We start from the raw sequence: 27,482 nt of genomic DNA on the forward strand, positions 1-27,482 counted from the left end.
AAATAAATCTGTTTTTATACTCGTTCTAATTTTAGTTCATCACCCGCCGAGTATAGATGCCATACCAGTACACCACTACCCCATATTCTAAGATAGAAAGAAAGTAATGATAAATAAAAAAAGCAGAGACAAGAGCTAGGTGAGAAATTGATGGTATTACGTTTAACAAATACTAATATATTGAGCGCTCTATCGATTGTAATATAAATACAGTGGTGGTCAAAAGAGAGCGCGGGCGTGAGATAGATATCTACGTCTTTAATAACAAATACACGATCGAGAATAATAGGATTATAGTACCTAGTGGTGGTGAGGATGGCGAGTTGCAGTATTTTAATAGGACATAATGGGGTAAAATTAAAAATTTATTAGGAGGAAAAAAACTGAGAAAACACTATCTCCCTCAGATTATGCCTCTGCCTTGCTTTGCGATAGACATACACAGAATCCTTGTTTTTAATCCATTTAACATTAGTTTTAATATTTTCCACCGCTTGATTTTTCATCCGTGAGAATCCATTATATTTGTAACTTGTATTTACAAATACTTACGATTGTCAAATATTATCCAGACATTAGAGCGATTATTATTGTTGTTGATAACTGTATGGACATTATTGTACTGCTTATCATAGATTTGACAAATTCCCATAATTTACTGTACATCTTAAACTCTAAAAAGCCTCTACATTTTCACCACATACACCAAATACAAATTATGTAATAGCTATCATTAGCTACATTTTTTGAAAAAAATGCAGCTTATGTACTCTTAAATAAAGTTTTAAATGTGAAATGTATTACTATAATATTATATTGCAATCAGTGAAACATAATTTGTAATCGTCATTTTCAATAACATTTTATATTACAAAAATAAAATTATAATAAAAACAAATACGTTTTTGTACTTGTTAAACAATAATTAATAACGATTCAGTATAAATACATTCATAGTAACACAATAATGAGTACACATAGGAACGCATTTTTCATTAAAAAAAAATATATATATGTATAAATATATATATATAATAAATGAGGTCAATATAACCTATTTACACATGGTACCTATAAGGTAATCAAATTTGAAATATTTACTTTTGAAAAATTTGTAAAGATTTATCAAACAACAATTATTGTTGGTGAGCAAGACGATTGTTTCAACTCTAAAATAAACAGAATAAATTATATAGGTACATTTCGCATCACTGTATCGGAATGTGAACTGTTCGTTTTACCTATAAATTTGTTTTATTTGAAGCTTAACATTGTTGAATTGATTCAATGTCATTTGGTTCACAGCAATTTCTATCGAAACACTCGATATTATTGCACTGAACCAAACACTGTCCCATACCATATTCTGGAACCATTTGTATATTTTGATCGTCTTTGAAAAACTCTGGTTGAATAGTCACTTCTAAAATTCCATTATCGTGGAAAAAGTTAACAACCGCTTTATTTATTCGCAAATAATCCTTGAACAAAAAAATATTACAAGATCAATCAAAAACAATTAATCCACATAAACACAAATTAATGCTGCATGTATAAATACTATAAAAAATATCATTATATTTCCATTTTACTTGAGGGTTAAGAAACATAATATGTGCAGTAGATATTATTTTATCTTCAGTTAGTTGCCATATGTGTAGTTCATGTACATTTACAATGTCTGGAAATGTTTTCATCAAGTTTTTGCAAATTACATCAATATTCATATGGTCGGGCATGGTTTGAAGAAGAATTAAACACGATTCTTTCACTAAAATATTAAAATGTAAAAATAAAACATTACATAATACTAAACTTTAGAGCAATTGATGCGAATAATTGGAATCAGAGAATCACTTTTTAAACTTGTCAAAAATCACTTACTATTTGGATACTTAAGATAGAGCATTATAACAGCCGATATGATTGAAATTCCAGGATCAACAAATTTGCCTATACAAGGGTCAGTGAATAATACGATGATAGAACAAATCATCACCATCGTGCAACCTATAGAAATATTTTATTTATTTTATTGTAAGTTTACTATTTTCCTTTATTTTTTACAAAAATATTCTACCAACTACATCTCGACATATTTCTCTTGAGCAACAGTTTTTAATTTGTATTTTTTTTTTCAGCAATTGACCAGAACTTAAAAGAGCATTGGCGCTTTCTTCGTCAGGAACTCTTGCGTTTTGAACAAATGGACCTGCATTGAAAATGTTAAGCATTTAGCACGACGTAAAATTTATATTATGGATAATATTATTATTCATATATTATGGTAATTGTTTCATCGTTGAATAAATATTACATTATTGAAAAATATGATATATTTTTAGAACTAATGTTTAAAATATTATTGTAGACAATTTAAAATAAGACGTATAATATACTTATATTCTTAAAATATATATAAAATAAAATAAATCACTTATATTTCCAGAAGTAATAAGTTTCATTTTGCATATTTTTTATCTGTATAGAGTAGAAACCATTGGCGCACTAAGTATAAATTATTGGTGGCGGGCCTGTACTATTAGAACGCTACAAATAAATATAGTTTAAAAATATAAAAAATATTTAGGCGCTAAAATATATTTTTAGGGAGCTAAGCTTCACTTAGTTGCGTTAACGCTATAACAAAAACACCATGCACGTCTAATCTATTAGTTTATATATAATTATTGTTAACCTCCTAGCAATAAGCAACAGAGTCCGTGGATGAGTATACCAACAACACCGATAATGAACACTGATATCGGTTGATGCATTGGATCTTGATGATCGATGTGTATGAGAGTTTGAATGGCTTCGACCACCAAGGAGAAACTAAGAGACGCCAAAAACACGCAACCGCCGAGCATTAAGACTACTTCGATCCTTGCCCATCCGAATGTGTTCTTTAACTTCTTCTCGGGAAGACGATGTACGCACTGTAGAAGTTGAAAAAAATAATGGCGATAAAAATATTACGAATCCCCAATGAATAATGGGCAATATTCACACTGGAAGACGATAATTGGCCAGACTTGGATACTGCCAAGTTGAACTTAGGTGAATCGTTCTCCACTTTTAGGATTTTTTCCACGCAACCTTCATTTGAGCACATCTCTTCATAATCGTTTTTCTGTAATATCACACACAAAATTACTTGTTAATTGCTGTGTATTATATATATCCATTTTATTATACTATTAAATATGAATAGTTAAACCATTAATATAATAGTATGTACTTAGTCTTTACCTTAATACATAGTACAGATCCAAAAAAGTATATAAGTTTGCATAGCATGTGGTACGAGTCGACGAGCAAGGTGAGTGAATGCGATACATGACTGAAAACTAGTTGCACTAAGAAATAACTTAATGTTAGTAAAATGACTGTATGGACTGCATGAGGATTAAAAATACGAAGCACTTTTTTGACTGACATTTTAAAGCCGCTGAAACAAAAAAATGTCAAATTGTAAATAATCAGATGAGTATTTTATACTATTATATATATCATATATAAATATAATACAATAGAAAATAAGAATACATTATAATTTTAAGTATCGGTTTAAAAAAAAAAATGTGTATTTCAAACGATTAATAATTTTTTCAATTTAAATAGTATGAAAGTTTTTAAATAAGTATGTTTACCAAAAATATGAGTAGATTAAATTGAAAATATATGTATTAAGTACACATTTTTTTTAAAAATTAAATAACCAATGTTTGAATAAAATATAATCAACATAAAACAAAAGAGATGAGTACAAAGATTTTAGGATATGAGGTACCTACTGAAAGAGGCGTATTGTATAGAAATTTGTTAATAATTGTATTTGAAAGTTTAATTCTTTGTGAAGTTCTGTTTACCTAAAAAAATGAATTAAATAAATGAATACTTCAACATCTTCATATTTATTGTTTTTATTTTACTTTTTTTTTTTTATTGATCTTATTTTAAGCCCGGCAACTAAGGCCATAAGCTTTGGATAGGAACAGTAAGTAATTTATGGTTTATAAGAACGTATTTACCGTTTTTTATGATAATTTAGTTACTGGTAAATTTTTAAAATTACCTTCTTAAAGTATACAATTCAATTTTCAATCTATTATTTAATATAGAAGTGGTACTCCATGATGAAACAACATTGAATCTTATTACTGCTACAAAATATGTTTTCGAAAAACCCCATAAAAAGTCCAAATTATTGTACAACCAATAAACTCGGTCGTTCCGCTCAGAATCTAAAAATGATTATTATATCTAAAGATGTACTTATTCGTGAAATAAATACATTTGTGAAAGAGTCTAACAATAGGTAATGAACAATTTCTAATACTTTTAAAAATAATAAGATTTGGATATTTGAAACTAGATAAAATAGCATGCGAGGTTTGATACACATTATATTTACAGTCATAATGCTAGCTGACCAACAATACTAATTATAGATTTATGATACTAAATATAATACTCGACACACAACGACAAGATTACCGCAGACTTTTATGAAATCGTCTATTGAAAGTACTTCTTGCTAGAAAATATTTGATGTGTCGAATAACTCGACTATTATTTACAGTTTTCTGCAAACTGGTAATAAACATGGACAGAAACATACCTAATATTAATAAATAATAGGTACACGTCGAAGTATTTTGATAGGATACATACAGACAGCTCTTAAGAGTTGAGCGATTCAAAATTATCAGTATTTGAAGTATTTGATGTTCGAATATGATGAGTGTATCATTTATTTAGTGATTGAATGACAAATACTAAATTGCTAAATAACAACGCTTACATTTTTGCACGTCGCGCATACGTAGTTATAACATGCTGACGAATGGGTATTATAATTTATCGCCAAAATTATATTTTACCTGTATATATTATATATTATTAAGTTCATACACTTTTTCAGTATTTCCCGATATCGTATAAAATTCCACACTAAAAATTTTAACTTTATAAGAACCAAGTGAGCATAAAATAAATACTGGCATAAGCACATAAGTCTATTGATCGAGTTAACTCCAGGAAAAATTTTAATTTATTCACAGAAGTCTAATCGAATTACTTACAGACAATAAATGGGTATGTTTTAGAAAAAAAAATAGTCAAACATTCAACATAGGTAGGTGTTTATCCATTTGCAAAATCTACATAGTATTATAATTTTAAAATCTTAAAGAAATTATACAACACATTTTATAATTTAGGCGTATTATTTCAATTAATAACTATATGGAATGTTGTGGTACAAGCTTACAGTTAGGCATTAAGACACATGTATCTTATGGTTGATCAGAAAGTTAACTTTTCAACCATTCATTGTTCTACCAGAGTATACACAATAAAAATACAAAAATATTGAATAGGTAGGTATTGCTGAAACATTATTTAAGTGAAGAATTTATCAATCTAATGATAACACTCCGACTTCTGACCTACGTACACGAATAAAATTATTAAATATAGATTCTTGAACTATATAATAGTCAATAGTCCTCTTATTATATTTTAGTTTTAACTTGTTTAAAACATCGTACAATATACTCCAAAATCATTCATAAAATGTTCTCATAGTAAGAAGTTTGTTTATTCTCGAAATTTAAGTAGTTATTAATTTTAAATTTTGAGCATTGATTCTTTAACTTAAAAAAATAGATAACGGACATTACACGGAGATTTAGTGCAACCCATATTATTATTTTTCATTTACACAAAAGTGGTGATAAATCATTGTATTCATACAACTATTTTGATCAGTCATAAATGCTTACATAAAACCAGTTAAGATTTTGATATCACAAATGCTATGTGTGTCGACGTGTTGTAAACCCATGAAATTTATTAAAATATGTTTTTCAAACTAATTGAAAAATTAAAATAATATAGGTACCATTTATAAATTATAATATTATAATACTTATTAGTTTAGTCGTGTTTTTAAATTAACTATAAACCATCGTTAAATAATTATCATAAAAATCAAATAATTATCTATTGTGTTCAATTTGACATTTTATAATGGATATATAGCAAGGATTTTATATCCTCACAAATTATTTTTCTTAAAATCAAACAGAAAATGCATGCCACAAAATATCTTCTTAGTTCCGATCAGAAAACAACAGGTTTGGGTATTTGTTTACATATATTGATATATTAATTTAAAATGTAAGGAAAAAGAGAAAATTCATACACTCGAGAGTAAAATATAGAAATTGTAAGATGTGTGTTTTAATACTGATAATAATATTTAAAATAAACGATTATATTAATGTATTTTTTGTTCTTTTTATTTTTAAATTTTTAAAAGATATTTATTTATACATTTTTAAGCCATACATTATTTAAATCTTAAAAGGCATTTATAATACCTAATGTAATGTTTTTTTTAAATTATATTATTATAATGTGGGCTTGTATTATTATAATAAATAAACATTCATACGTGATAAGTCATATTTTAAACAAGATAAAATAAATTGATATAAATTTTAATTTTACCTATGTATTTTTTACTCAGATTAAATAATAAAATAATTGTTTTGTTCAAAATAGTAACAATTATAAAAAAAAAAAAATAGTAAAATATTAAAAATATTATTAATAATATTCAATAACATTCTGGGCAAACGATGACCTTCAAAGTTTAAATAATATGTTGAATTAGTTGATGACAAGAATACTATGATAATATAACTTATTATTACAATCGGCTTTTTAATATATTGGTTTTAAAGAGTAGGTACTTGTGTATATCATTTAGACGACTAATGGATAAATTATAAGCACATATCATATGCTTATCTAACAAAATTATCTGTTTGTTGTTGTAATATATATATATGAAGCTATGAAAGTAAAATAATCATTAGTTAGTATTTAGCATAGTAAAATATAATAAAACACAACCAAAACAATTTAATTTTGTTAACTTCTATCAGTTTTTATAAAGTCATACAAGCAATATAATTAGTACCTATTGCGTCTATACTACATTATACTTAAATGACTAAATATATTATTTTGTACGTTTTAATATTCATAATAATAGCTGTTATCATAAATTTTATTGCATAAAATAATGACTTTAGTCGACATTTATCATGAACAATATGCATATTGAATTGCGTTATAGTAAAATATAAATGCATATAATATTATTGTAACTTAAATATATAAAATTTTATTTCAAGCAAGCTTCATTTGTGTCACAAGATCTAATAAAATCTGATTTTAGTTAAATAATTTTAGTTTTTACTTCATTTACTGTACCGAAAATTGTGTTAATCAAATGTACACAGGATTTTGAAAGCGTTCGATCGATTAATTCTTAACTCAGCACCGCAATGATATTGATTGGCCATAATTGAAATTTCATTAATAACTGTAGGAATCAATAAATTGACTAAAAAAAATTACTAATTTGCTAATTTACGTGACAAAATACGTTATTTCGCGTTTAGCATTTATTTTTTTATCATTGATTTTTTTCCTGTTCAAAGAAATAAAAATTGTACCTAATCACTTTTTATCGACACACATTAATAATTAGTTATTATGTATGTATACTCTAGTCTACATTCCTTTTCCTAATAGTGGTTATACATTTATGTTTTAAAATTAATTATGTTCATTTGATTTTTATTATTATTATTTGAACTAATTTTTGAGTGGGTATATCATTTTTATGAATGCTTACTCGACAACTTGTTCACATAATATATATCATATGTATATTTTTAAGTTGATTTTTATTTTGTACACATACGACATACCGAATATTTTTGAACAAAATAAATAGGAATTTCTCACCAATGTAGTAAACCCCAGTTCTATCTAAAATATAAATCTGTACTTGCATCTGTCGAGTAAATATTTAGAACGATTAAGTTAGTGTATACGTTTAAATTAGTATGGCTAATGGACAATGGGACAATCAAGAATTATTTGTTTGACTATATATATGTCGTATATTTTATTTACATAATTCTTTCTAACAAGAAATCCAAAGAAATATAACCATGTATTAAATTTTAGAAGATTAAGTATATATATAGTATTTACTATATATATATATATATATATATATATATATAGTAATCTACCTAAAATGTAAATGATAGGGTCGTAAGGACCATGTAAAGAATTTTAAACATTATACATCTGCCTTAATTTACGATAACTGGCTTATACCTAAAGGGTATATTTTCGAAGTAATTTTTATTAATCAGGTCTTTACTCCTAAATACTATATTTTACACATACAATATAATATATTAAGCTACTATTTTTCCAATACAGTGAAAACAACATATAAAACATTTAATAAAAATATAATTTCCTAAAAAGGTACGAGACATATTATAATATATGTTTAATTAATAATATTAGTGTTTTATCTAAAATTCTAGACAATTATGTTAAACCCTAATGATAGATTATTTTTATCTATCTCATGCAATAAATTATAAAATTTTTATAATCTGTGTATTAGTTACTCGTATATATTATAATAATATATATTATTATTATCTTAGTTAGGTATAGTCAGCTATAAGTACAATTGTTTTTATATATAAATAATAATATTATTTTACTTATAAGTAATAAAAGGTTTTTTTTTTTCTAAAACAATTTTACAATAACTATTAAAACGATTAAATGAATGCAAGACTATGTAGAATACTCCAATAAAATGATTTAATTATATAATTTTTGTTATTTTTAGGTATAAATAATAAATATAAAATACAGTCGCATATTATTTATTACTTTAAAATAACACACCAGTTACTACTAGTTACTACATTTAATACTAGTAAATGTATTTTGATTTTAATTTAGTGTCATTTTTGTTAAAATTTTTTTTAAATTACAATACTTAAATTATAAATATCCCTATATTTATTGGGCTGAAATGTTAATATATATGTATTATACTTGATAAGTAGTATAATAAGTAAGCAACTTATCCATTTTATAGAAAACATATATTCGCATCAATTATAGCCTATTTTTAATTTTTTTTCAAGTGTCTAAATTTTAAACTTAGTTTTTTTAATACAATACAAGTAATATAAAAGAGACATTATTGATGTACAATTTATTGAACGTTTTTCTTGAACAAATAAACCATCAATTGAATTGATAAAAGAGTTGAGGTTTTTAAGTAGGACAGATAAGAAGTATAAGGACATAAGGTGGTACGTAAATCACAATTCGATTGTATCTATATATGATACAATGTATAAATATATGTAATTCAAATACGGTTTCCAAAATATATATGTTATTATTATTATGTGCAGAACACCATATTATTATATTGTGAACAAAAATAAAATGATAAAGTGTGACGAACAAACGTTTACTGTACCTACTCGAGTAAAAACATAAAATTTGTTTCAATACAAGATTACCTGCATTGAAACTTAAATCGTGAACGAATATAATCACGGTTTACGATGAAATGGATAGTGACCAAAATAATGTAACGCCTATATAGTACAAACTAGTAATTTGATGAAATTTATAAAGATTACATTACGTATTTTTTATATACATTAATACCATAATAACGAGCTTATTATCAATGAAGATTTGTGATGCATACAATACAATAGTACGATACTGCTTTATAGTTAACTTTATTTTTGTACAATAATCAGGGTACAATGCACATAGAGTAATATTATGTACAGGCTATAAGTTAAATGTATACATATTTTTTTTAAATGCTTAAATTAAAAGAACTGTTAATAAATATGTGAATATCTTCATTGTTATTACACAGCTGCCCCACCTTGTTTTTGAAGACCATAACTGGTTTTTAATTTATTTCCCTACGTAAAATGTTCTTAAACTCTATTATCTACACAATCCCTACAAAAACATACTCACTATATAGTTAGTTTATAATGCTGCAGTTCAAACAACGTGGTTTTTAAAAATTTATATTACGAAATATACGAATATAATATATAACATATATCGTATTTGGTGGGTACAAAAACAAAACTAAAATGCAAAATAAGTTAAATCTATTCATATACATGACGAGTATAAAAAATAGATATGAACATTGAACAATATGAAAAACAATCCATCCATCTCATTATATTATATTATATTATTAAAATATTGTAATATAGTGATGACGCTTCAACTCGATTATGCGGCAAGTGGAAGCATATAGGGTTTATTAGGTAGGTAACACCGTAACTTGCATAGGTATTGCTATATACTATGTAAAAATAATATAAAACATAAGCAGTATATTATCTGCAGATAATTATAGACTTGTTGTTGCGCCTAGCTTTGTAAAATCGCATTGAGGATGGAATATGCCTAAATAACAAATTCCAGTCCCTTATGAAAATACATTATTATGGTGCCTAAAACACTTGATTCTACGTAGCTTATGAGTAAAAGGTAAAGATACCCTTGAACGGTTATCTTGTTTAGTATAAGAATTATTGTAATTGAATCATTTCCCAAATTCTGCTTACTTATATGTATATGACTATTATCATATCCGATAAGGTAACACTAACTGAACTAAATATCCAAGCACCCGTCTTCGCTTGTGAAAACAAAATAAAAAACTTTTAATTATCAAAACGTCTTACCAAATAACTGGTACATTGAAATAAATGTGTTTTTCTTTCACAGAAAATGATATCATTTGACGCTGTATAATTTAGCAGCAAAGGGGGAAATTATTCAAATGTTTAGACAAAACCAAAACATCGAAATACAATGTGTGCCCTTCCGTCCACTTCACTCAAATAAAAAAGTTCGATAATGTCGTCAGAAATATAAAAAAGTCCTGTTGTTTTATATATTTATACGTTGGCCGTATATATATATTATTGTATAAAAACACATGTTCATCGCCAGAGAAGTTTTGTATGTATAATATTAAAAGGGCACGCCAAATGAAAGTTTTTAAATTACATATTATTTATTCATTATTTTATGGTACAATGTACCTACCAACAAACTACTTTAATATTACACTAAATGATTATGAAATACTCTGATTGTATTTGTATTTATGACATTCTATATAATAATATTGCAGTTACTTATTATTTATTCTAAATAAATAAAAATGACTGTATCCTGTCTTCGAATAACAATTGTCATAATATTAACATTAATATTTAATTAATTACATTATAGTATATATTACACATACCTATACACGTTATTTAATAAAATAATAGTAACTGAGAATTTTATAGAATTATATGTAATTTATTCATACAGTTCTTTTAACATTAATTAGTGATTTCTGATAGCATTCAAACCTTAATTGATAGGATGCAGGTATTAGTTAATTACAGTAGTAATATAAACAACATAAATATAATAATCACATATTTTGTTTATTAACAATAATTAGATAAACTTGATCGTTCGATAGCTCTTTAGATATTATAATAGGACATTGATACACATGGCTAATTAAATTCATATAATATAATATAATATAAATATATTATATAAATAATAAATTAAAATTCACCGGGCATTGCAATAAATATAAAAATAAGCACTGTAAATTTTAATATATTATTGAACCCATTATAAATAACAATTTTTTAATTGAAATAGTTATGAAATGTTTTTATACTTAAAAAATATTTTCAATTACTTTATTTATCGTCCATATAAAAAATAAAATTGTAAGTTAAAACGTAAAAAACATTTGAAACATTTTTCACTTATCAATTTGTTAATTGATTAATAATTATTTTATATGTTTTACATTTTAATTAAAATGCGTGATAATTTAAAAATATATCTAATTGAGTTATAAAAATTTGAATATAAAATTAAAAATTAATTTAAATGCTATTACAATAATATTATCTTTTATATATAAATTGAAAAATGCAAAATTACATAGAAACAAACAAAATAAAAAATTTAGATTATTTTAGTTATCGTATTACGGTTATTAACTTCTGTATTTAAATTACAAACAAAATGTTTACGAATAATTTTATTTTGTATTCTAAATTTAAAATATTATGTCTATGATTAGTACCAATCTCTTTTAAGTATAGTAGATAAAACATAAAAATATAATCCATAAAACAACATTTTTCACGAATTTTTAAGTGCATAATATAGATAATATAAATACTTCATATTTACATTAGCTTAATATTAGATACCTACTTACGTATTACGTTAATTTTTCGGTAGGTATTGAATAACAACAATTTAAATCAAAGTCCTTTATGCTCAAGATACAATTATTTCTTCAAAATTACTTGGAAATATTGTAATGCTATGGGTTTTAGATAATTAAAATAAAATATATTACTATAAGTCTCCATACATTTTTACTATACATAAAGATTACTTTATTCAATGTAGTATATCAAACTATAATTGAATTCATACCTCTGAATATTTTTTAATGGTTGGTTGCATAACTATTATGTTTATATTAAATAAGAAATTATTAAGAATTGCCTTTTAGTACAAATATAAAACACGATTTATCATAAAAATTAAATTAAAATATTAAATACCTTTATATATTGTAGCCTCTATATTTACCTTTTTTAAAGAATAGAGTGTGTTATTTACATTAATTATTTAAAGTTGTTTTGCTCAGACGTCCGTCCATGTATTAGTGGAATTTCGAGATTAATTATTTTTTCAATTAAAATTAGAATCCACGAAAAATGTGATGAATATACTTTTTTATATTTTATTGTAATATAATTTTTAATTTCACATGTTAGTATTCAATAATTTATCATGAACCATTCAATATGGATAATAACTTAAATTCTAATATAATAAACATTTTGATTAAGTATAAAAGTACCTACATAGGTATTATAAAATTTGGTATAAATTAATTTTGTTATTTTATTTCATTGTACATTTGTACCTATAAGTTATCGAGATCTAAAAAACTAACATTTTTATAAAATAATATTTAAATATATCATAACTAATATTTATATAGGTATCTACACGTTATTAAAATAATATAGAATTACGCAATATATTTTATAGAATCAATCATAAATTCAATATATTATTATTGATGTATTAATTTATTAATATAATATAGAGTATAAGAATTAAGTCAAAATAAAAATAATATTCGTATTTCTCAATATTATGTATACATTATAAATTATAGAGTTCTTAGTTTTTCTCTTGTGTATTTTAAGATAATTCGTAAGTGTACAATATATTATATGTATTTATAGTATTTACAGACCTTAGTATCCAAAATACGCAAAACCGTATTATTATAATAATATTTTCAGATGATTGTGGACAGAAATAGATCAGGGTATATCATAATCCTCTAAAAGTTAGAACTGTGGGAGTTGCAGTGTTCGACCAATTAAGTTTCGTTTATTTCTACGAATCTGTTAACCCATCATACTATACATACAAAAATTTAATAAGCGTTAGGTATAAAATTTTATTAATATGTCCTTCAGTATAAGTTATCAAAAAATAATAATGCAATAATGTCTATTATAAAAGAAGAGTTTAACACAAAAAGAGATTAAATATATAATCTACCAAACATTTTATTATAAGTATTTTTAAGTTGAATAAAAAAAAAAAATATTTGATTTAAAAAATTAAATAGATTAGTATAAGATATAAAAAAATCATATTTAAATGAGATGTATAATGGGCGATATAAACTCATAGTAGATATTTTATCTAGAAAAATATATACTTGCAATTAATTAAAAAGTATATTTTAAGCAATTTTAAATTTAAAATGTTAAAATGCATTAGTTGGTACATTTAAATTTATTTAAAAAACACTTGTTGGATAAATTTTTTTAGTGAATTTTTCGGGGAATTTGTGGATGGATCTAAATAGTTTATATTACTTAACGTCTAATTTATAAAGTTGTTCATTTCCAGTAAGCTAATATAATACACATTATATTATAGAAATTAAATCATTAGTCTAATTACTTACGTTTAAAAAAGAATTTAAATATTTATTTATGTACCTATCTAATAATATATAATATGAACTAAAAAATCTTTTGAATTTATATTGATATACTCTTGAATCGTTATTTTATTATGCTGATCCAAAATTCACTACCTAATTTTATTAGTGATCATAATAATACATGGTTCATAAAGAAATATCAAGTAATAATAATTAATTGGGAGACTAAATCAATAAAAACGAAATAATAGTTAGGTACCTATATATTATGATCTTCAAACTGGTAAAGTAGGTATTAAATAGTTCCTAACTTGCAAACATAATATTATAGCTATTTCAATTTTTAAACATAAAAAAAAAAGAAAGAATAGGTAGCACATTTTTTTATAGGTAGTACACAATAAAATAAATTAATCATCTATGTACGGGCGGGTGTAATATATATAATAACATATATATATATAACAATAAGCAATTACTCTTGTCGTAATTTCAAACTTATAACTTAACATCTTAATCATTAATCAATATGGTACAGACGTATGTACAATGTGTACATATTACTCGACATATTATATTTTGTAAAATCTATAAAAATTTCCACATTAAACAAAACAAAAAACAGTCGTTATAAATATTGTTCTTAAAATCTTAAAAAATATATAACCTAAGAAATCCTGTGGTCGTTTTAAGATATTGGTTACGGAACATTTAAATTTAATAAACAACAAATTTGTACATCATGATGTAAACGATGACCAAATGTTTAGTTTTGTGTTATGTATTCGATTAATATTAAAATACAGTCCGCGCTACGTGCGTGTTATATGAATATTATGATACAAGCACATAAGACGATTGTCAGCCGATTATATATGTATACAATGTTCATATAGTATCATTATATAATACGCAGGCGTAATAAAAAATATATTAATTATAATATAATAAAATAGATCATGAATAATAATACGCTAAGTAATTCCAAATCAAACCAAAACCCACGTAGGATAGGAGATACTTATCTAAAAAACTACTTATTTAGTCGCAATATTGTTAAGTTTGTTCGAGACGATGAATCGCTGTGAATATTATTACACGGGTATTGGTCAATGCTCATTGCTTATAGATACACACGCCATAAATAGGTACTAAATGGTATTAATGTGTTACACAAGTAGGTATATTATTATACGTTTTATAAGTTATAGTCATAATATAAATAAAGTAATGTGGATAATATGGTCGAAAACTCACTTCTCGTATAACAATAATGTATATTAGTGTATTACTGCAGCATTAGATGATGGATTTTACTTGTGCGACGGACATCGAACATTACACGGACACATGTTAAACGAGCAGATGACAATCCGAGTGTACGCACGTGTGCGACCGTAAGTATTTACTTAAGATGTGAATACTGAATAGTGAATACTGAATAGTGATTTCGTGTCACAACTCACAACTCGAACTAGCGTGCACGCATTTGCCACTCCTCCTTTTACTAACGCGTACCACAACCTGTTCTCCCCACCCGACGAACGACGAGAAATACGAAAAACATTCGGAGATAAATAACGATTATTTACACCGAGCTGAAGTGCAACGGTTGCGGCGCCGGTGGCATTTTTTTATTTTTTTTTTTTATGATAAATTCGAAAACGGTACCGGATAGCTGTTTTTTTGATATACTCGTAATAAATTGTAGAACATTTTTTTTTACGCCCAACTAATATTATGATATCGTTTACACGCTACAGATGTAATATTATAATATAATGAAATTTTCCATTAACGACAACGGCAATGACGGGGTCAAGAGTACTAAAAAAAAAGAAAAACAGATGATTAAACCTTGCGGTTGATCGGAAAAACAAATTGAATGTATTTTATTATAATTATGTAACGCGTGTTGATATCGTGCACGAGTGCCGCTTTTTTCTACTGCGTAAATCTTACACGTCTGTTCAAAAATACAATTGTTGTTGTTCGGAGGGATTTTTCTCGTGTCGGCCGGGGTAGGAGGCTGCAGAGTCGGGGGGACAAGTGGATAACTGGCAACGTGCGGGACGATCGCATTTTTAAATAGACACGAGAAGCGAAAGTTGAATAAAAGAAAAATAATATTATACTCAACAACACTGCGATACAGTGGTGTGTGGACACTATGGTCGCTGTGATATAGCCATAACCTCGATCGAGTTCGTTTACATAAAATATAAAAATAATTAAGTCATTATGTTAATAAGTCATCGATACACAGGTGCCTACTACACGCACGTGCGTATAAAGCATTCGTAGGTACAAGAATAGTAATACAATAGTAGATATTTACGTGTTGTTATTCTTTTTATTACCTATCTATTTATTTGTCTTATTTTTTTCCCCCATTTAAGTTACTTTGGATTTGGACAGATTCAGCTCTGTGTTAGCATATTGATTAAAACAAAATAATAAAATTGCGATTGACAATACAAAAGCATATCAACTAGGGGGCTGGTAGCCGAATATATTATAATATTTTATTAGTACCTATTATAGGTACAATATACAATATTATTATTATACTACGTACATTATTATTACCGCTACCTTACGTCGGTGTAATAAAAATATTTCTAACAGCTCAACGATTTCAAATGCAATATGTAAATGTATTGTGTCCGAAATGTTTTAACGAAACCAATCGTTATTTATATATTCCACATAAAAACGTATTAAGTCGACCATACTAGACATATTTGTTTGATTGCTGTAATTTGTATATAGGTATAAATATTGATATTGGTACTTACCTTTATTTTTAGGCATAGTTCATGAAGTCTTAACATAACGTGACTGAATGTTAGATAAGTGGCTATAAAGGTATTAACGAATTTTTGTTGATCATTGTTTTCGAGTACATATCCATATAATATAGGTATTCAATATCCACAGGTATAATAGATAGAAATTTAGTTTCTACGATTTAAAAATAAAAATATGTATTATGATTACCTAATTGAATAAATATAGCAAGCATTGTATAGGATTAATCTCTTAAAACTTTTCATTAAGTACCCAAAAGCTGTATCATTATTCTTCAGTGATTCTACAAATAATGTAGTAGGTATACCACGGTATATCAATTTTAGTATACAAGCACTCAATTGTTATTCAAAGCGGTTAATGAAATATTGAGAATTTAAACGTTTAATCTTCAATACCTATATTTTAATACTTTATTCAAAGTGTTTTACAAGACAAGTAGTACCGTGTTAGTATCAATAATGGTCGTTGAGTGGTAATGAGATTATAGAAAAAAATGATTTCGCGCGGAACAAATTTACGAGTACATTATTTACAATAGATTCACTCAATGTTCACACCACATAGAAGAGAACTTTTTATCTGTGTCGTAGCGTTTTTATATTTTTAATAAAATATAAAAAAGAAGAAAAAAATTAATCCGTATGAGTGAATCATTTGAATTGTCTCAAAAAGTAATAAAAAAAAAAATAAATAAATAAAAGTACCTTGATGTATTATGCATACCTACATTTCTTTAATATGTATGGTAACAAAAAATTGGTAAGGCTACTGCGGGTCTGAGAAGCGTCCGAAAACCGTTTTAATGCAGGATAAATTATTACTGGTGATGTGGCGTACTCTTAAGCAATACTGTTATTACATTGTATTACAGAGGTAAGTCAAAATAATATACATACCTATTGATAAAAAAATTAATCTTTACTTATCACAGGTAGGACACCTGAATTTATCATCGAACGAAGTCCGTGTTAAAATCAAGTTAATTTTATTGTTCTTGTACATTTCTATAATCGTACTTTGTACTAATCTATATATATTTGTCTAGTATAAAAATGTACTAATATATACATGTAAATATGTACTAAGTAGTTACCTACATTGAATCTCATTATAAACATTGTTATTTTTATAAAAGTTAAATGATGAATTTCACTCTACCTACGTCGAAACGCCTTGACGCTGACAGAGAACCACACGCAGCATATTAATATTAAAGAAAAGAAAAGTGTGGGAAGGTTTCTAATAAAAAGTTGGGCAATATTAAATGGCATACTTCCAATAATTTGGTGTTAAAAAAGAACCGTTACGATTTATGTAGAGTAATAAAAAAATTCACCAACTAACGAGAATATAAATATTTTTTGTTGGTAGTTATTTTATTGTAAATTTGTAAATAAAAATAGAATTTCAAATTTAATCAAGCTCAATATTATACTGAATAAATGATAGTATTAATTTTGCATGTAGGTATTTTAAATTAAATTAAATTGTTAATTGTTATCAAAACCATAAATTGTAACAAAAAAATCGAAAAAACTATATTACCATGTTACAACTTTCAAAATTAAATCTAAAAATAATGGGGATCTATTACAATTCAAGTATTAAAAAATATGGTACATAAAATGATTATTCAAATTTTAAAACATGAAAATAACATTGAAAAAAAAATTGTCCATCAAAATCTTTTGTATATTTTAGATAGTATTTCATATACACGAACCACATCTATTAAAATCATAAAAAAATTTTACAGAAAAGGATGAAGGTTCATACATTTTAATAAACTAGATAGCTACAGCAGAATGCAGTTAATATTTGTGTTAATTGAAAACATAACATACAATTTAAGATTATTGAATGCTCTTATAAAGTAAATAAGCGACATTTAAAAAAAATCCTCAATATAATTATTGTATAAGCCATTAATCAAACAATTCAATTTTTTTTTGATATAAGAATTCCGGCATTATCTTGAATTACATGAAATAAAAAACAAATCAACAATTGTATACTAACAAAAAAAAAAAAAAAAAACTAAAAATATTTGTAAATTCTTACACATCTTAGCTAAAATAAACATTTTTTAGTTCTGTAAGTATATTTAGGTAAAATTGATTTTATATAGAGCTCATCTTTAAAATTTAGTTAATATAAATTTCAACATGTATCACTATTAACATAAAATTTGATTGGTTATATTTGTTCAATTTATAACTCACATTCTAACGATAAACATAATTAATATTAATTTTTTATAAGTTTTTATTGTTTAAATCACGGAACTCTTTTGATAATAATTATTGATACAGGTCTCATAAATGATTGATATAAACATTTTAATCTACACACATTTTAATAATAGTTTTTTACAATATATTTTTAAAATAAATAAAAATGTAAAAATGCATATAATTTAGATATGAATGACTTTAGGATGAAGACATAAAATAAAATATACTTAATTGAATAATTTTTAAATCATATTTATATTGATATTAAAAAGTATGAACACATTTAAAAAATAGTTCATTATTCCATTTGTGTAATGATAACATTATTTTCTTGTATTAGTTTGATTTGGTTTATTTTCAAGTTGAAAATACGAGCAATTTTCGGTTTTAACTTGTTTAAATCATTTTTATCATCACCTTCATGAAGCAACACTGTTCCAGTTTCTGATCCAAATTTGGCATTTATAAACCTAAATAAATATGAATATTAAAGAGAATTGATAATAATAGTTAAATTACATTTAGAATCTAAGCAATTAAAAACAAATTGAATAAAATAAAATTTTAAATAATGTATATAAATATTAAAAATGTTTAAAAAAAAAAAATACAACAAAATATTTAAAAAAAAAACTTACTGGGTAAAAGGTGATTTTTGTTGGTGAATCTTAAAGGTTTCAAAAGAACTATACTTTTGAACTACAATTGTTTCATTGTTAATATTTTTAAGTAAATTGTCATTTAATGTTTTTCCATCAGCTGTTTTGATTACAAAATCAATACCAAATAAACCAAAAATATTTTGTACCTGTAACATTTGTTTAAACAAAGACAGCATAAAATTACTCAGAATTAAATTATCAATATTCAGACAATATGCTTTACACACTGCTATTGTCATGTAATTAGGCAAGATATTTTTATTTTTATTAAAAATAAATTATAATCTTTTTTTATATTGTCCATTGTCTATGTTAATAAGGTTATTAATTTTTAAAATAAAACAAACAACGGTGAACATGTATTGAATTTCATTATTTTTAAATGTGTACCGTGGAGGTTTATTACATAAACAAATAATTATAGTTATCAAGATGACCACATAGTTATAACAAGTGTGCGTTACTCAAGATCAGTGATTGATAATCATTTTTATATCAATGAGCAAAAAGCACATAATTTTTTTTAAGGATAAGTGGTTAACTACTTTATTTTTTTTTTGGCAAAAATTTGCTATATAGTGAAGAAATGTTATAATAAATATCATCATAGAAAGTAGATATACTATACAATATTGTGTGTAAAATTTTTTTTAAAAAGATACTGGTTTTACAGCAACTAAGATTAGAATTGATCTTTGCTCAAGGCTAAGCACATTTACTAGTAACTAATAAAGCATAAATAATATCATGAAAGTTAAGTAAACAAATTTATATTATATTTATCAAATTATCCACGGACTATAAAACATAATAATTTATTACTATTTAAAAATATTAAAAGTTAATGCAATTTGGATACTTTTAAGTTGATTTTACATGTTACTTACCTCTTTGGTCAAACTATTAATATCTAGTACATTTTTTCCAACAGGGTTTTCAAGAAGAACTGTAGCTGAATTAGAAGCACCATATCTAGGAGTTAATCCATGGAGTTCTATGTTAACAAACCTTTAAGGAATATACAATTTAAACATTTTTTTCCATAAAAATATAAATCAATTAATATAAAATATTTACTTGCAAATTGGTAATAGACTTTGATTGTCGTTTTCTTTTGTTAAAGCAATTTTTAAATTGGATCCTTTAAGCTAAAAAAAAAAAAAATGAATTTTTTTGTAAAATTTTAAATATGCTTTAATTATTTTGATTTGTTTATATATGTAATGTATTACTGTTTGAGTTTCTTCAATTATCACATTTCCTACAGCTGATCCATCAATAAAAGGAACTTTTAAGACATTAACAATAAAATCATTAAATTCCTTAGCTACTCTGGATAAATCTCCTTCTGGATTTATACTATAATAAACTGTTATTAAATCCGTAGGTACTAAATGAGCTTTTTTTCGCAGTTTTTGAATTCTATTGATTATTTCACGAGCAGTTCCTTCATCCAACATATTTTGGTCTGGCGTTACATTTAATAAAACCAAAATCTGTAATCAATAGAAAAAGGTTATTAATTATTAGTAATTAATTATTGTAATTTTATTTATTTACATCATTATCTAATTGAGCTTCATATTTTTTAGCCATTTCTTCCGCTTCTGGTCCAGTAAAGTCGTACAATATTCTAAATTCAGAAGCATCTAATTCATGTTCTAAGACTTTAAGAAGTGGTTTTTTATCATCATCATTTCCTTCAACTACAGCAGATACTTCATTTTGCCATGCTTGAAGTTGTTCATTTGTTAATTCCTAAATAAATATTGTATTCAAAAAATGTATAGGGTATATATATTTAAAGTAAAATTTGATTATATTATCATACTCGAATAGCTGCTGTAACTCTTTTGAAATCAGATTTCAATCTAGATCCTAATGTTTTATGATCCGGTTCTGCTCGAAGTTTCACATATCTACTTTTGTTTTTTGTGAAAGTAATAGTTTTCACGTTTAATTCTTTTTCGATGTAACTACGAAACTCTTCTACGTTTTCAATTATTTTAGGATCATCAGCAATGATTTTCAAATCCGGAAGAGGATACTTATAAAAATAACAATTAGAATTAAATAAAAAAATTATAAAAAAAATTCTGATTAGTAATTACTTTGACTGGTATTGTTTTTCGATCTCTCATTATTCTACCCATTTCAATAATATTTTGCATATTAGAAACACTTTGTTCAATATTTTTATCAATCAAATGTTCTCTGTGTAAAATATGCAAATTTTGTTTTTAAGAATTAAAATATTTGGTTTTAATAAAAATTAATAACTTACTGAACTGTAGGTACCATATGGAAATGAACACTACGTTCTTTAAGATTTTCGATTTTCTTTAAATTTTGATACATTAGTTCACATATAAATGGAGTATATGGGGCCATTAAGCAAACCATTGTCATTAAAACATGATACAATGTATCTAAAGATTGTTGCCAATCTGCATGACCGCATTCACCCTTAAGTCTTTGACGATTTAATCTAACATACCAGTTAGTCAATACATCAATGAATTTCACAAGTCTTGGAGCAACTGTATAAAGACGATATGCTGCCATTTCTCGACGTATGAATGCAATCAGTGATTGTGTCCAAGATGTTATCCACCGATCCATTTTATTTTCACTAGGCGCTGAATAATAGTTCTTATTGGGCTTGTACATATTCCCCTATCAATTAAAAATAGTAAATAAAATTAGTATATAAAATATTTACTATTTAATATAAATCACATACAGATGAATCTCGAATGTTTTGTATGAAAAATCGATAAGCATTGTACCAAGGCAGAAACAAATCCTTCAATATTTCTTTAACTCCTTCTTCTTTAAATCTTAAATTCTCTGCTCTTACCACAGGAGAATTAATGAGATATAAACGCAATGCATCAGCTCCAAATTTGTTGACAACCTATATAATTAATATGATTAATAGTTTTTTTTTTTTTTAAACTATGTAATAATTGTTTAATAATTTACAAATATATAAATTTACCCAGTTAAAATTTTTAAAGTCAACTACATATATAGTATTAATATAATATATTATAAAATATAGATAATACAAGTTGAAGAATCCTGATAAAAAACTTTTATCTATGTAACTATTATGAAAAAAAAATATTTAATAACATTTCATAGTATATAATATTACAATACAAATTAAATAATAAAAACTCTGAAGTTAAAAATAATTATATTGAATAGTGAATAATTTTAAAATTGATTTCAAATAAAATTTTATAATCAATTTTAACTTCTATGTGTATTAACAATAATGTGCTAGTACTCATATTTTATTAATTTTAAAATTGTATTTTTTTTATTTAAATTAATTTTAAATGGATTTGCTTTAATTTTTAAGAATAAATTTATATAAATCAAATAGTTAAATTTAGATTAACTTCCAATTTGTTTTCAAAATTTTAATCCTAATACATTGGTATATTTAAAAATATTTGAAAAAAAAAATGTTCATCATTTTCTTACACTAAATTAAACCATAAAAATTATTTTATTTTAACAATTAACGTATACCATAAAAAGTATACATCATTTTACAGCATAACTAACTATCCCCCTGTCTTTACTACAATCATAAATTAAAATACAAAATAAATAATCAATCATGATACCTCCATTGGATCTGGGTAATTCTTTTTACGTTTGGACATTTTCTGTCCATCAGAAGCAAGTACCAAACCATTTGCTATGAGGTTTTTAAACGGTGGCTTATTAAATAATGCTGTTGATATTACTAATAATGTATAAAACCTAAAAATATGATTGAATTAAAAAGTTTGTTTGTATATATTGAATTTTAAATAAAATCGTTGACTAGTCTCACCATCCTCTGGTTTGATCTATTCCTTCAGCAATAAAATCTGCTGGAAAACTTTCAGAAAATTCTTTTCTGTTTTCAAATGGATAATGTTGTTGTGCATAGGGCATAGAACCTGATTCAAACCAACAATCAAACACTTCAGTAATTCGGCGTAATGGCGGGAAACCAGGTCTAGCCGATGGAATTGTCAATTTATCAACTCTAAAATAAATAATAATGTTTAGTATTATTACTCCATGGAATAATTAATTATTTAGATTAGCTAAGAACATTTGGTTATTTATGATACACTAAGTCATATTTAAGATTCCATTAATTTACTCTTAATTCAATATATTACGTTAAGCGGGTGTTAATGTAAACCAGCAAAATAAATATTAATATTTACATGAAAGATGTCTATAAAACATATAAAAAAGCTGTAATATTTAAAAATCAAAGATGAAAACAATACAAATATTACGTTTCACGGTGAAGATCAGTTACAAGAACTCCCGTCATCTCATGTAACTGTTCAATACTACTAATACAGACAATTTCTTTCCCATCCTCAGATACCCAAAGTGGTATTGGAGTACCCCAGTAACGATTACGACTGATTGCCCAATCTCGGGCATCTTTTAACCAATTTCCAAAGCGTTTATCCTTGACAAAATTTGGTACCCTAAAATTTAAAAAATTAACTATAAAATCACAATATTATAATTTAATAAATTATTTATTACCAATATGTAGTACTATTGCAAGCTAAGAGATCTTGACTCATATGTTGCACTCGCACAAACCATGATGGTACAGCTTTATAAATAAGTGGAGTTTCCGATCGCCAACAAAATGGATAACTATGCTTAATTGAAGAAGAATTAACAAGCCTTCCTGCTTCTTTTAGGTATTTTATAATGTTTTTATCAGCATCCTATAAAAACAAATCATAATAATCATACATTCATACTAATAAAAGATTATGTTAAATTTTATAATTACTTTGACATATTGGCCTTCAAAATCAGTAACAGGAAGAACAAATTTTCCACTTTCATCAACAGGACAAATAATATCCTGATCTCTAGTAATTACTCCAGCAGCTAAGCATACTCTATAATCATCTTCCCCAAAATATGGAGCTTGATGAACTATACCAGTACCAGATTCAGCAGATACATACCCATCAGTTAATACAATAAAAGCAGTATTTTGATACTGTAAATAATATCATGATTAATAAGTAATCAATAAAAATGAATAGTGTATATTAAAATTTACTTGTTTGAAATAGGGAAAAAGAGGTGTGTATTTCAATCCTTTTAATTTTTCTCCTGGAAATTTGTCTAAGATAGTATAATTTTCTTTTTTCTTAAATAAAGTTTCTAATCGGGCCTCCATAAGAATAAATATTTTGTCATTTAAATCTTTTACTTTCACATACATTAATGCAGGATTTACACATAATGCTAGATTACTTGGTAAAGTCCAAGGTGTAGTTGTCCATGCAACTAGAGAAACTGAAGGATCATTTTCAAGAGTGAAACTAACTATGACTAAAATATAAAATACATATAAAATATTAATATATTTATATACATTGGTACTTGTTATCTTTATTATTAACCTGCAGGATCTACTACTTCTTTATAATTCTGGCCAGATTCAAAGTTGGATAATGGTGTACTACAAGCAGTTGAAAATGGCATTACTTTAACACCACGATATACCATACCTTTATTCCAAAGCTCACTGAATACCCACCATACACTTTCCATAAACCATGGATATAAAGTTTTATAATCATTTTTAAAATCTATAAAAATTAAGAAATTTAAAAAAATACATTAGTAAGTACATACAATAAATTTATAATACCAATCCATCGTCCTAATCTAGTGACAATTGTCTCCCAATCACTAGCATAACGCATAACAATTTTTCTACATTCTGCATTATATTTATCAATTCCCATTTTAGCAACATCTTCTGGTCCCTTTATTTCTAAAAGCTTATCAATTTCAAATTCCTGAAAGAAATTTAAAATTATAGACCTACTGAATTATTTATTTAATTTGACAATATTGCTAATGAGTTAATTATTAAAAATTATAAACAATTATAAATTAATTAAAATATAATTTTTAAAATTATAATCTTTATTATTTTATTTTTTGTTATTAAATATATAATCTGTAAAAGTTTATTTACAATAAGCTTAAATATGCAATGACAAGACTTATGTGAGAATTGAGAAAATAAGTAACCCAGAGGCTATACTTTATACTTAGTTTGGCATTATGACTGAGATTAGAGTGATTAATTAGTAAATAATATAGCGATTTTTTCTTTATCGTAATCAAACATATTAAAAAATAATTTTAGAACACGACAAAATAAAAGAATCAATTAATTTAGTACAAAAGCATTTTTAAAATAAGTTTATTAGGAGGTCTATTTTTTATTGAGAAACTATGCATAATTTTTAAGCATGTTATTAAAAAAATATTAAATAAACTTGATAATTTTAAGCCCAAATAAGATCAATCATTATAATTATTATCTAAAAGAGCATTATATTATAATATTACCACTGGCAAACCATGAGTATCCCATCCAAATCGGCGTTCAACATGATGACCAGTTTGATGTGCATACCGAGTAACTACATCTTTGATTGCACCAGCTAATATGTGACCATAATGAGGAAGTCCAGTAGCAAATGGTGGTCCATCATAAAAAGAAAACCTATCAAAATGTAAATATATTTTATTTTACATTTTAATATTATTTTTATTAATTTATTTAGATAAGCAATCTTAAAAATTAAGTTCTTAAGAAAGATTCTTAATACGTATAACTTTATACCTCTCTTGAATAAAAATAATCGTCTAATACTTTATTTAAGTTTAAATTAAAAATTTCAATTATTTACATAATTATACATATGAATTTATAAATAAGTGTTTGTGTTCCATATATCTATTACAACATTATGAAGGTGATTAAAACAAATTATATGATTATTTTGACTTGGATTAATGTCCAGTGCCAATTTAATTAATAAGTTTTTTACAACAGTATTAGATTACACATAATAATGAGCCCAAAACTAATTTATTTTCAATGATTTATGTTTTCATCTCAAATAATTGATTACCCCTTTTTTAATCTATAGTAAAAATATTTCTTTTATTAACTATTTATACATAATCTTCTACGTTAGTTCTCTTCTCACTAGATATTTTAGTTTTAACTGTTAGTAAAAATCAGTACAAATAAATAATGTTAGCTTGTATTTGAATGATGAACTGGTAGGTATACGTTAAATGCTAACTTAAATTTTTTAATATTGTTTTTCAGTTTTTTTAAATACTATTGTTGAATACTAGGGTCATAGTTATGTTAACCAAAAACTCTAAATTAATTACCTGGGTTTTCCTTTGGATTGCCTTAGACATTCATGAAATACATCAGTTTCTTTCCAAAACGCAAGTATTTTTTCTTCTTCCTTTGGAAAATTCAAGTACTCTACGGCCGGTTCTACCATTATATTACAAGAACTTTGCGAAATAATTAACTTAAGTAACTATTCAACGTGTTTTTTTTAATTCCACACAGCGCCACAAACCACAGTGAACGATACAGAACAGTTAACAAGCCAACATCGAGACCATGATTTTCTATGATAAATACCACGATTAATCATGATAAGTACTATCAGTACCAAATTTTTGAGGTATGTGATAATTGTGACTGAGTTCATGAGATAGAGCAGCAACGCCAGTAACAATAGTATTAGGTAGTAGGATACCTACTCATTGCTCAATGGTTCATGAATACGAATTATAATTAAAGTATAGGTAAATAAAATTTTAAAAATGTCATAAATTGTTTTATATATAAGTGGATTAAAGCCATGGTCACAAGATAAGATATTAGATAAGTATATATTTAAG

General features: G+C 25.2%; 2 protein-coding genes across 4 annotated transcripts; both read right to left on the minus strand.

The window, feature by feature from the left end:
* Positions 1-961: 961 nt before the first annotated feature.
* Positions 962-17,612, minus strand: LOC112604170 (zinc transporter 1). Of its 3 annotated transcripts, XM_025353075.1 has the most exons (10): positions 15,239-15,465; positions 3,798-3,872; positions 3,253-3,451; positions 3,011-3,133; positions 2,699-2,939; positions 2,081-2,212; positions 1,885-2,010; positions 1,593-1,771; positions 1,242-1,481; positions 962-1,169 (listed from the first exon to the last, which is right to left on the minus strand). In XM_025353075.1, exons 3-9 carry the CDS (start codon positions 3,439-3,441, stop codon positions 1,266-1,268), a joined length of 1,206 nt encoding a protein of 401 aa, XP_025208860.1. In that variant the 5' UTR covers positions 3,442-3,451; positions 3,798-3,872; positions 15,239-15,465; the 3' UTR covers positions 962-1,169; positions 1,242-1,265. The 3 variants fall into 3 exon arrangements, with proteins under 3 accessions (XP_025208860.1, XP_025208861.1, XP_025208859.1); XM_025353076.1 differs by lacking the exons at positions 3,798-3,872; positions 15,239-15,465 and adding an exon at positions 17,523-17,612; XM_025353074.1 differs by lacking the exon at positions 3,798-3,872 and having other exon boundaries at positions 963-1,169.
* Positions 17,613-19,313: 1,701 nt separating this feature from the next.
* Positions 19,314-27,073, minus strand: LOC112604219 (isoleucine--tRNA ligase, cytoplasmic). Its single transcript, XM_025353153.1, has 20 exons — positions 26,955-27,073; positions 26,115-26,271; positions 25,402-25,552; positions 25,151-25,339; positions 24,805-25,079; positions 24,526-24,741; positions 24,267-24,457; positions 24,005-24,205; positions 23,545-23,742; positions 23,333-23,471; positions 22,435-22,608; positions 21,976-22,367; positions 21,803-21,905; positions 21,523-21,738; positions 21,252-21,449; positions 20,924-21,187; positions 20,769-20,839; positions 20,579-20,699; positions 19,668-19,837; positions 19,314-19,499 (listed from the first exon to the last, which is right to left on the minus strand). The coding sequence occupies exons 1-20, from the start codon at positions 27,071-27,073 to the stop codon at positions 19,328-19,330; spliced, it is 3,717 nt and encodes a 1,238-aa protein (XP_025208938.1). The 3' UTR covers positions 19,314-19,327.
* Positions 27,074-27,482: the final 409 nt, after the last annotated feature.

Source organism: Melanaphis sacchari, unplaced genomic scaffold (assembly GCF_002803265.2).
Source record: "Melanaphis sacchari strain LSU unplaced genomic scaffold, SCAv2.0 Contig11_pilon_pilon, whole genome shotgun sequence".
NCBI lineage: Eukaryota > Metazoa > Arthropoda > Insecta > Hemiptera > Aphididae > Melanaphis > Melanaphis sacchari.

Bases quoted from the DNA above. Each gene is read 5' to 3' on its own strand.
- LOC112604170 (XM_025353076.1), bottom strand. From the start codon at position 3,441: ATGTCAGTCAAAAAAGTGCTTCGTATTTTTAATCCTCATGCAGTCCAT. The intron at 2,213-2,698 runs GTTAACAATAAT...TTTTCAATGCAG, and splicing joins CTGTTGCTTATTGCTAGGAG to GTCCATTTGTTCAAAACGCA. The intron at 1,482-1,592 runs GTAAAATGGAAA...TTTTTGTTCAAG, and splicing joins TTATGTTTCTTAACCCTCAA to GATTATTTGCGAATAAATAA.
- LOC112604219 (XM_025353153.1), bottom strand. From the start codon at position 27,073: ATGGTAGAACCGGCCGTAGAGTACTTGAATTTTCCAAAGGAAGAAGAA. The intron at 22,368-22,434 runs GTATGTGATTTA...TTTAATTGATAG, and splicing joins AAAACATTCGAGATTCATCT to GGGAATATGTACAAGCCCAA. The intron at 21,450-21,522 runs GTATGATAATAT...ATATTTATTTAG, and splicing joins GAGTTACAGCAGCTATTCGA to GAATTAACAAATGAACAACT.